This window comes from Octopus bimaculoides, chromosome 19 (genome assembly GCF_046866305.1).
Source record: "Octopus bimaculoides isolate indiv1 chromosome 19, ASM4686630v1, whole genome shotgun sequence".
NCBI classification, from domain to species: Eukaryota; Metazoa; Mollusca; class Cephalopoda; order Octopoda; family Octopodidae; genus Octopus; species Octopus bimaculoides.
In genome coordinates this window covers 3,812,528-3,825,027 of record NC_142946.1, presented here as the reverse complement: position 1 = coordinate 3,825,027, position 12,500 = coordinate 3,812,528, and the positions used below count along the sequence as shown (strand labels likewise).

Sequence of the window (12,500 nt, the reverse complement as noted above, 5' to 3'; positions counted from 1 at the left end):
TGTGTGTGTGTGTAAACACATATATCTACTCTTTCTCTAATGGGCAAGGAAGAGTATTTGTAACAGAACAGTTTCGACTTGACTGAGTCACATCAGTACAAATTAAAGATACATAGACGATACGTATGTATGTATGTATGTATATATGTATGTATGTATGTGTATCTATATATGTATACATATAGTTAAACGCTTAGACATACACACACATTCGCAAACAGGAATATGCTCACATGCGCATTGTCATCTGTGACGTTTTCTGAAAATATCTTACCTTTGATTTCCACCCCATTATATTTCACCTTGACTCGATATGTGCCGGGCACCCGGGGTATAAAATCTGCCTTCACAACTTGTTTCTTCATACGCTCTACGTCAGCTGCTATTTTCTTCTCCCCGAGAAACACTTCGATGTTTATATCTCCAGGTCCAGCTTCCAACGAGTTCACTGTGAGAAGGAAAGAGACAACGAATGAATTCGTGATTGAAAAATAGCAAATGGCTAAACGACTCGTCGTTTTCTGATTCATCTTTATAATATCCTTCATCTATGGCCCATTATAAACATTCTACCATAGAATTATTATTATTATTATTATTACCTCCGCCTTAGCGAAGGCGGAGGTATTGTTTTCAGTCGTGTTTGTTTGTTTGTTTGTCCGTGAGCTCTCAAACCTCACTGAATTCGAGTCTTTTCTGTTCTTAAATTAATGTTTTTGCCAATTTAAAAACATATTACTCACCTCTGTATCTGACCATTTCACCCACAGTGCCGTGAGTTGGTCCTTTCACACGGACTTTACAAGGGTCACACACGTAAATATCACCGCTCTCCACACAATGGCCATTGTACAATATTTTCACGCTCCATCTCCCTGTAAATATGTTTTCAGAAAAATACCCGAGCGTGGTCAGAAAATCAACATTTAATATTTATATCACAACAGAAGCAAATTATGCAACTTTGGTCTTGAACATTAACATTTCGAAATTTTGGAATGTATCGCAGACTAAAATAAATTCCTCACTTGGAACAAATGTCTTTAAGAACGGAGTTTTGGGATGAGTTAGAATTAGTTGCGAATGTAAATAGATTTTGTGGCTGTTTGAATTTGAGTGAAGATTAAAGAGAACTGTTGAGATTAATGGTATTTTAAGTCATTCTACCATGAATGGAAAGATGATTGCATAATGAGGGGGGAGATAATAATGTGACGGACGGATGATGTGCACTTGAGATGAAAGATGGCTACACGAGAAGAGAGGTGTCCTCATGATGAAGATAACTCATGGAGGGCAAAAGGTGATCACGTGATGAAAAACGATATTTTTGCTTGCATTGTGTTTACATATATGTATGTGTGTGTGCATATGTGCGTGCGTGTTTTTGCATGTATATGCGTATGTGTGTATATGTTTGTGAGCGTGTATGTTTGTATGTATATATGTATGCGTGTGTATGTATGTATGTCATTGTTTAGTTTTATTTCAAGATTTCTTGCCAATAGAGAAAGAAAAGAATTCTAGCCTATATCGAAGTCTCCTTCACTGGAATTTCAACATCAACAACAGGGTATGTTTGTTTGTATGTATGTATGTATGTATGTATGTATGTATGTATGTATGTATGTACGTATGTATGTGTGTATGCGTGTCAATTTGTATGTTTTGCTTTATGTATATATTCACATGCATATACTTGCATATCTAGACATGTTAGACTACTCCTTGTTGGCAGAATAAGAGTTTGACTAGCGTTTCGTGTCTTACCGATTTCAGAAGCATCGAACCTCGCCGTGTAGTTGGTCTCTCCGCTGAAGGTTATCAACCGACCAGACGGCGACCTGGCTTCCACTGTGACACAGCTCTTGTCTTTGATGTAGTCGTTCACCTGTCGACAGAACGATGCGAGGTAGAATAGAAAAGGGGGCTGGAGAGATGGAGTGGGGAGAAATAAGGCAGAACGGTAGAGTGATTGAAATGGGAATAGAGTAGACCGCTTGACACACACATACACACACACACACACATGCACACACACATTCGTACACACATATATAGTAAGGCATCATCAGCTGAGTAAACCGGTGCAGTTACATGTTACCATTTTAGAAAGGAAGGACTACATTAGATGGTATGCCAGCGTATTTATCTGGGAAGCCAAGTTCTTTGTATTTATGAATCTTACATTAACGGGGATATACGGAGATATACGGAAACAGATACAGAGATGTAGAGAGGCAGATATGAAAATGTTTGGACGTCTTACGAAATACGCTCTCTAACAAAAACAAGATGCTCCAGGAAAGACGATAATTAACAACCTGAAACAATCTTGCCGCGAAGCAAATTTATCTTTAATTGGTTTAATTTTATATTAGTCAATATAAAATTGTACTGTTCTTTTATTCTTTTATTTGTTTTATTCATTAGATTTCGGCCATGCTGGGGCACTGCCTTGAAGGGTTTATTGATCAAATTAACCGTAGTAAAAGAATTAATCAGAAAGAAAGGTTAACCTGAAACAAAGCAACAGGTCTATTCAAGAGTTTGGTATTTATTATAGACTTAAGAACATAAGAAGCAAACAGAAATGATAGAGGGGGGAGGTGGGATCGCAATGATGACTGGTGGAACTTACAGTGCGATCAAAGATGATTCCAACCGAATAGGTCCCTTCTTGGTCCAAAGGGTCAGGGTTGATAACAAATTCTCTGATGCTTCCTTCAGAAGACGTATTGCTGCTGGAATGGCGGGTGTTGTTATAGGGGACGAAACTGGAGGAACCAGAATACCGAGTGGATGATGAGTCGACCAATCCATTGCTATCGATCGCCGTTGTACTGTAGAACATTCGATCAGCCAGTTGGTCATTGTAGTTTCTAGACAAGTCCACGTGACTGGTGGTCACATGACTTCGGGCCCGATTCACCTGTGAAAATATGAGCAAAAATATGCACATGTGTTTAAATACGTTTATACGTTTATGTATAGTTATATTATTGTTCTAAAACTGATTATTTTTTCATTGAACTCTCTTCCAATCGTAGTAAAAGAATTAATCAGAAAAAAAAGTTTTATGTCGGAGATCAGGTTTTTAAACACCACAAACACAAATTACAAAATAGAAAAAGGTCATTTCAATTGGATTTGAGCTGTAATTTTTCGCGTGCACACAACAAGAAATAACATAATTCGTACAGAAGCTTTACCTAATGTGTGTGTATGTGTGTGTGTGTGTGTGTGTGTGTGTGTGTGTGTGTGTGTACGTGCCAAAGGAAGTTATTTTATGGCATTCTTTCGTTTGAAGCAGCAAAGTTGTCAACTCGGTCATATGATCAATCATATGGGATCGTATGATTGTTCGTTAATTTCTGTAATTTTTTAGTGAGTTGTCAATACCCGGTTGGGCATGCGCAAGATAAAATCAGTAGACGAGGCTTAATCCTTTATCTGTCGTGTGAATCACATGTGATACACTTGACATGTTTTTCTTGCATCCATGCATCATATACGATAGACATTCACATTTTTTCAACCACCAAACTATCTTAGAACTTCTGAAAGGATAGCTTTATATTACTCAGAACGTGTGAAACAAGGGGTTCACTAAAAATCTGAAAACAGACATGGACGTTTATGACAAATTTATGAAAATACTTTGGACAGGCGAAGGTTAATAATGATTTGTATGCAGAAGATAGAAGAAGAGCGAGTAAGAGAGAAAGAAAGGAGGAAAGGTATAAAGGTTGTTTAAGAGAAAAAGGGAGGCGAGGAAAAGAGGGGGAAAATTGAATAATTGTCGTTCATTTAATCTAGTTTATTCATGCTGATTGTAATTCTTGTTGTTGGCAATGAGATCGGTTTAGTAGATGAATGACGTCATACGTACCTTCTGCGTTTCATAGGAAATCACTTTGCTCGATTTGACATAATGTGATGATTGTGATGATGAGAACATTGTGGATTAGTTTGGTCTGGTCACTGCCTCGGAGTTTACGCTTCTGTCTTACTTCCAAGTTCTTGACCTTAAAACAAAAACAGCATATGCCAAATAAATCAGTTTATATATATATATATATATATATATATATATATATATATATATACACACATATGTGTATGTGTTTGTGCGTGTGTATGTGTGTGTACATATATATATATATATATATATATATATATATATATATGAACATATGTGTACATATATATGTACGGATACATGCATGCATACATGCATATATACATGCATACATTCATACATACATGCATGCATACATACAAGGCATATTTTAGATGAATGCTGAAGGTCAGGCATTAAGCATTCGTAGTTGGATGATTATCTTTTATTAGAAATGAAACCGGTATGAAATAATGTATTTTGTAATAATTTGATTAATTACAATATGATAGAAATTGTACATTTTCCACTTTTTACTTTTTCATACACACACACATACATATGCAGTGACTGAATTTATAGTCTTTAAGGAGAGAGAACTCAATACCGATGAACCAGTTAGATATGACATTTATACCGTACATAAAAAGTGCAATTGTTTCTTAAGTTTAAACCAAATTTTTAGTTTGTAGAGGCAATCGACTTGCCTCCGCCTCTCGAAATTGCTGGCCTTCAACCAAAATTAGAAAACTCTCTGTCTGTCTGGGTATATGTATATATATATATATATATATATATATATATATATATATATATATATATATATATATATATATATGTATATGTATATATGTATATGGGTATATGTATATATATATATATATATATATATATATATATATATATATATATATATATATATATATATATATATATATATATATATACATATATATATATATATATATCGGTAAATGATAGGGTTGCCTCAACATACTCTCAGCATACTCCTCAACATTCTGATGAGATCTGCCAAACCATTGGCTAGATTGAAACGTACGTAAATGACTATTACATAACATTCACAATGACTCACTACATAACCTCAACCTCCACAATGACTCATTACATAACCTCCACACAATAAAACAACGGCTAACTAGCCCAACAGAACTGCTTCTTCTTGTATTTGTTGCTCCATTCTCCACATAAATATATATATATATTCCCGAGCGTCATACTAATATATACTTTTGTTATTTACACCACCTGTCCTCGTCTGTTGTTATTATTTGTATATTCTCCCATATATATATATATACACACACACACATATGGCTGGGTATATGTATATATATATATATATATAATACAATAAAGGATGCTTCTAAAGATACGTGACATATTTCATTCAAATGTCAAACGACATCTGTTAATGTCAAATTGACAATGTGACATCTTTGAAATCTGGTGAAACAGCTTTTTATATATTGGTCAATGACAACGTTGTGGTTTGGTAGTGGTGGTGGTGGTGGTGGTGGTGGTGGTGGTGGTGATGATGATGATGATGGCGATGGTAGTAGTGGAGTTGATTGTGTAGGTGATGGTGGTGGTGTTAGCGTTAAAATGTTGATATCTGTCCACTACGGGCTTTTCATCCGGCAACTAGCCTGATGATACTGTACCGCCACTGGGTACAGGGAACGTTACATGTGTCATCTGCCACGTGGATAACAGACGACATATTTATCAACCGGTTCTTAATAAATAACAGATAAAAGAGAAAAAAGGTCAGCTGACAGAAGTATTAACTACTACGGCTTTTGTCTTTATGTTTTTGTCTTGATATTAATAACCAAGGCGAAATGTCATGCAGTGCATATCTTTTACCTTGAACTTGCTAGGATTTTCTGGGTTTCAATGAATGATTTGCAGAGAATTACAGAGATTGTAAATAATGAAAAGAGATGCACATTTATAACAGTATAAATATGCTCTCTGTGCGTGTTTTCTCTTTGAAATAGAGAGCGAATATCACAAACCAGCCAGAATATTTAGATCCCATACATGTCCACTTATTATTTTCCTGCTCATATAATCGAGTGAGGCATGTTTCACAGAAGACACAGGAAAAACAGAAAAAGTCGTAGAGTCAGCATTACTACTTGATAACGTCATGGATAGAAATAGAATTTCTATACCAAACAAATCATGCTTGTTACGTTGGCACTTGGCTATTTTGATGCGAGTGTGTATGTATGTATGTATGTATGTATGTATGTACGTACGCATGCATGACATGTATGTATGTATATATATATTTCCGTTTCAGATACGTGCATGTGTGTGTATATGTATGCACATACGCAGACATTCACACACAGAAATACATACTTACACACTTACATACACGCCTCCCCCCCGCACACACACACACACACACACACACACACACATACATACACACATACATACACACACAAACATCACATGACATCACATATGTATGACGTACTCACGCATGTATATGCGTCTGTTTCCCCGACTAATCAACCAGAAGCTAAATTATATGCCCAACCTCATGCGAACGCCATTCATCTCCAACTTACTCTGAAATAATTAATTTACTTTTAATTCGATATTAATTCGATCTTATGCAAATTTAGTTGGATTCTGTGCCAGTAATTTCTATTCAGTGAAATTTAAAAGCTAAATTAACTCCGTTAATCTATTATTTATTCATTAACTCATTACAAACAACCTATATTCTTTACAAATATTTCTGAGAACTGGTCAGACGACATTTGCAGCCATCTTTCAAAACTGTTTCTTTTATGTTGATGCTTTTTAGGCTTGTTTTATTGCATTTTCTCCTGTTTTGTTGTGTTTTCATTGAAACTCCACTTAAAATTACTTGGTCTTCACTTTCCCCACAAATTTCAATGAAAACAGAGAATTATCTTATTTTATTATTCTTTTCTTTCTTTCTTTCTTTTTTTGTTGTGGCTTTATATCAGATTGGGTAGGGCAACACCTATGACCTTTGTAGGGTATTTGAGACTGGTAGTGGTGGTGGTAGGGGTGATGGTGTTGGTGGTGTTAATGTTGGTAGTTGTAAAGGTAGTGGCGGTGATGGCAATGGCGGTAATGATGGTGATGTTGCTGGTGAGGGCGGTGGTACTGTTGATGATGTTAGCGGGAGTGTTAATCATGGTATTTGCCAGGGCGACTGTCTCTGTATGTGTGTGTGCATGTGTGTGTGGGTGTGTGTGTAATGTATGTATATGTCTTTGTATGTATGTATATATATGTGTGTGTATGTAAGTTTGTATGTATGTATGCATGTATGTGTGTGTGAGTATGTACAAAATTACATACCGATAATACCGATATATATATATATATATATATCGGTAGCAGGCAAAATTCGTCTATTTGCAGCAGTGAGAATGCTAGACGCGCATTTCCGTCTCTTTGGGCTTCGTCAGTATCATGCACTTACTATCATCTGGTAAGACATAAAATCCGTCTTCGAACAAAAGCAACACGCACCACCACCACCACAAACACCACCACATCTACCACCACCATAACAACAACAACAATTACAGGAATAGGAAGAAACAACAGCAAGCACAACAACATCGATGACTAAATAATTCGACAAAGAAAGGTTGTTTGAAAGAAAAATTTCTTCTGAGACGATATCAAGAAAATCGTCTCAGCAGTTTTTTTTTTACGTTCGTGGGTTTATTTTGGAAGAAGAAAACTTCCTGGTCAAGGAAGGGCAAGGAAACTACAATGGTCTTACATTTACCGTAGGTGGGAACCTGGGTGTCACAGTGACATACTACATCGTTACACTGATTAAATATTAATTAGAGATTATAAAACAAGAGAAACTGCCCCCCACTCCACACTTTACTTTACAATCACAGCTTTTGAAGAGGTGTGTTTGTGTGTTTCGATGTTTGTGTAGGAGTGTGTGTACATATGTATATGTACACGCGTGTGTGTACGTATATATATATATATATATATATATATATATATATATATATATATATATATATATATATATATATATATATATATATATGTATGTATGTATGTATGTATGTATTATGTAATCCAATACAAGGAAACAAACTTCTCTTATAGGGATGGAAACATCGGATTTTCAGTGGTTTAACTGGTTTAATAGCTAATAAAATTTTTAAAATATTTTCCACAATACAAATGGGTATATATACAATATACAAAAGTAATAAAAGGAAAATGGAGAGTTTAAACTGGCACATGTTAATTTATTAACATAATATTATATTATTATTATATAAATATTAATAAACCCTACAATTGTTTCGATGCAGACCCTAAACCAATAACAAATTTATAAAAATTCATATTATGGAAGTATTTTGAGTAAAAATCTCATCAGCATAAAACTGGACATTAAAATTATTTTAATTACGTATTTTCTTAAGAAAAAGTCTTTTGTCTATGTTGTGTGTGGAGGAGTTTATGAATTAATGATTCAAAAAGTAAGGGGAGGTAATTGGTGATCGTTATTATTGTGGAAAGGAGTGATAGTTGTTCATGTTTTGGTGGGGGGGAATATACAGAAAAATTCAAAAGCAAGAGTAGTGGGGAGAAATATGTACAGTGATGGGTATGTAATCGTGAATTAAAATATGTGTAGAGAGATCAAAGTTGGTTATGGGTCCATATTTAGACGCGTTCCGTATTTTTCGATGAAAAAATTTTCTTTATATCAACATTCTTGTATAGAAATTGTATATTTGCACTGGTGGAAGAGGAAAACCGCGAAATTTGGTTACCTGCACATCTTTCTATGTATTCACTTAAAGAAATCTTTCTGTATTGCGGGAACCGGATCTGCTCTTTATGTAGAGTGTTTCTCCGTCTCAATGTAGAAATCGTCTATCCTATATAGTTATGTCCACAAACCGAGTAGGTTATTACACAAATTAGATTCTCAGAGGCAGAAGTGAAGTTGGTTGTAATTGTGAACCTCAAATAAAAGAATAAGAGAATAAAAGAATATATATATATATATATATATATATATATATATATATATATATGTATGTATGTATGTATAACTCTGAGGATTTCATTGCCTCGCCTCTATCTCTTCTCTCCTTTTCTTCACTGTTAAGAGAGTATGAAAGAAGAAAAAAACAGAAGAAAAAGAAATCGAGCGTATATAGTTCCTACATGTTTTAAATGAACATAGACCAACTAGTTTCACGATGCCAGGTTACGTTTTATCGATAAGCTCCGATAAGAGTGAAATAATGTTATGTTCTGCTACACGGATACCAAAAATGAAAAAAAAGAATGAATTATATGGAAATATTATATGTTCTCTCACTCACAAGAAATGACCACGCAGAACAATAACAGTAATAATTGTTGAGGGACTTCCCTTAACATGAAACCTATGGTAACCTTAACCCATAAGGAAAATGTGTGTGTGCGTGTGTATGTGTATATATATATATATATATATATATATATATATATATATATATATACGTACATTGTATATGTGTTTGTATTATTTATATTTACATAAATGCATGATGTTTTGCTTTTATTTGTCAACTTTCTCAGCAACAGAGGAGGAGCAGGTTTCTAACGCAGGAACAAAGTTATTTCATTGGAATTTAAACATCATCAATTAAGAAGTCATTTATGTATATATATGCATGTGTGCACGCCGCCACTCCCCATACACGCATGTGTGTTTGTGTTTGTATATGCATGTATATACGCATGTATGTGTGTTTGTATGTACGTTTGTCTCTAGACTCGTATGTAAGTCAACAAGTATGGATTTTATTGTATATGTGGGTAGATGTGTATGTTAATACATATATGTATGTGTGTATACACACATGCGTATATACATATATCTATATACACATATACCTACATATCTATATACACATATACCTATATACATAGAGCGGCGAGCTGGCAGAATCGTTAGCCCGTCGGACGAAATGCTTGGTGGCACTCGTGGTGTACAAGTGTTTATCGCCATAATCCAATGACGTACAGATGTCTCTTTATGCTGACTTCATTTGTCATTCCATCTCCCGAAAGCCCAGTGTCGATGGAAGAGCCATGAAGCGTGCAGATGTAACCGGTTGGAAGTGGACAATAACATACAACTTTTGTCTGTCACCTATGCTTTTAAACTATGCAGATTTGCAATGGGACTGAATTGTCATGCGAGCGGTCATGCGTGGAAGGTCAGAAATGACATTGCCAACGAGAAAGCAAAAAGGAGGCGACGATTATTTGTGAAGACGGTGCAATCGCCATTTATGTATGTATGTATGTATGTATGTATCTCTGTATGTATGTAATGAATGCTAATGGTTGTATACATATTTGTATGTATGTACGCATGTGTGTGTGTGTATAATGATTGTTATGTAAATAGAGAACACTTAAAGAAAGCTACAGAGAGAGAGAGAGAGAGAGAGAGAGAGAGAGAGAGAGAGAGAGAATCGTGGAAACAGAGAAGGAGAGGGAGGAGAATAGTTACGGGGTCGGGGTGGGGTATGCAAATGAGTCATTGTTTCTTTTTATATTTTGCTTAAGTTAAAAGTAATAAATATATTTTCTTTCGAAAATTAATATTCATTTCGTCATTTTTGTATAAGCACCAAAAAATATGATAAAAAATTAAACTATAATTATTATCTGGATGCCATATTTTTCTGATTTTAACCCTGGTGGCAGAAATATATTTCCAAAGTTACTTCTCTCATATCGTATGTTACCGGTTTACGAACGCTGTTAGTAACTTCCTAGTTTTTCTAAGATCTTCTATTCATATAATACAATTTATGATGAAATCGTTGTGTACACCCTGCATGACGAATGTATTTATGCCTGTTATTGAGTTCGGTTTTTAATCTTAGACTAATTCTTCTCTAATACTCTTTCTTAAATTTATTCTTCGTTTCTCTGTGTTGTAACTCAGTTCCATCTAATCTCCAGTATTTCTAAACTTGGTTCTGGTCCAATTTTCTGGTTCCACTGTTTTCAGTATCTTATTTAATATGTCTTCTTGCAACCTCTTTGGCTCATTTCTCTAATTCCAAAGTCTAAAGACCGAATTCATGAACAATTCTTAATAACTTTTCCAGTTCATTATTGTCCCTTGCTAATATTTTGAAGTCTTAAAAGGTGAGCTGGAGTTCAAATTTGCCTTTAATCCTTTCGGGCTAAAATAAGTACCTCTTGCGGGTCAAGGTTAATGTAATGGACTTACCTCTCTAACCCCTTAAAATTGCTAGTCCTGTGTCAAAATTTGAAAACACTATCACAACACGAAGAAGGCAGAATCAGTAGAGCATCTGGAATTGGGCAAAGCATTACGAGTTCAAATCTTGGCATAGTCAGTTTTGGTTTTCATCCTTTCGGTGGTCGATAAAATAAAATACCAGTCAAGTACTGGGGTTGATGTTCTCGACTAACTCCCTTCCCTCGAAACCTAGTCTTGTACCTATATTAGAATCCATTATTAGATGGGGGGGGGGGGTGACCGGGCTTCCCTTCAGTGAGGCAAGAACGGGTATCCTTTAATGAGGTACACGCTGAATACCGCAAACGGGCAAAACGAAGCTTTGTCAGGGTACGCCTGCCTTTGATACATCCATATAACCCTCGGGTATAGTATGGAGTACCCCGAATTACTCTAGGAGATTTTGTTATTCTATTTTGTGTGGCGTGTGGGGGGGTGGAGGGGTTCTGGTTCATATTTTATTCTTATTTATTGTTTTTTTTATTGATTTTTACCAGAAATTTTACTCGATCGACCTCCTCTCCACCCCACTAGCCTGCATTACCTCTTTGTACTGTCCCCAATAAGAGAAATGATGATCATCATCATCACCATCATCATCACCACCTCCACTACAACCGCCTCCACCACCACCAACAACAACAACAACACCACCACCACCACCACCACCACAACCACCACCACCACAACCACCACCACCACAACCACCACCACCACAACCACCACCACCACAACCACCACCACCACCACCACCATGATGATGATCATCATGATGATCATCGTCATCACCATCATCATCATCATCATAATAATTATTATTATCATCGTTATTATTACTTTTGATATTTCAGGGTTGCGTGAGAAAATACCCATCGCCCACTTTCTATCAATATGCAAGTTCAATGTATTTTCCCAAAAGTAAAAAAAAAAACCCCAAAAACAAAAAAGATCAGTAGATTTATTGCACCAATAAACATTCTTTCTGTCAGAGAATATGGTGTCTGGAACATGTGAGCATGTTATGTGTGTGTGTCTATCTATCTATCTATCTATCTATCCATCAATCCATCCATCTCTCTCTCTCTCTCTCTCTCTCTCTTTCTCTCTCTCTCTCTCTCTCTCTCTCTCTCTCTCTCTCTATCTATCTATCAGCCTATCTCTCTCTCTCTCTCTATCTATCTACAAGATTACAAGTTTAACCACCATATACATGTATATATTAAAGTATGTATATATATATATATATATATA

The 12,500-nt window shown here is 35.5% G+C and overlaps 1 protein-coding gene across 4 annotated transcripts in view; it reads right to left on the bottom strand.

The window, feature by feature from the left end:
* The window catches only part of LOC106884050 (filamin-A), a 37,008-nt gene that overhangs the window by 16,387 nt on the left and 8,121 nt on the right, over positions 1-12,500 (bottom strand). For 2 of the 4 annotated variants that reach the window (XM_089366540.1, XM_089366541.1), the window contains exons 2-7: positions 8,743-8,936; positions 3,893-4,028; positions 2,642-2,932; positions 1,771-1,891; positions 744-875; positions 275-448 (exon numbers count right to left, since the gene is read on the bottom strand). In XM_089366540.1, coding sequence (XP_089222666.1) covers positions 275-448; positions 744-875; positions 1,771-1,891; positions 2,642-2,932; positions 3,893-3,961 — 787 coding nt within the window. In that variant the 5' untranslated portion in view covers positions 3,962-4,028; positions 8,743-8,936. The remainder of the gene's footprint in view (positions 1-274; positions 449-743; positions 876-1,770; positions 1,892-2,641; positions 2,933-3,892; positions 4,029-8,742; positions 8,937-12,500) is intronic. The other 2 variants (XM_089366539.1, XM_089366538.1) reach the window with 1 other exon arrangement.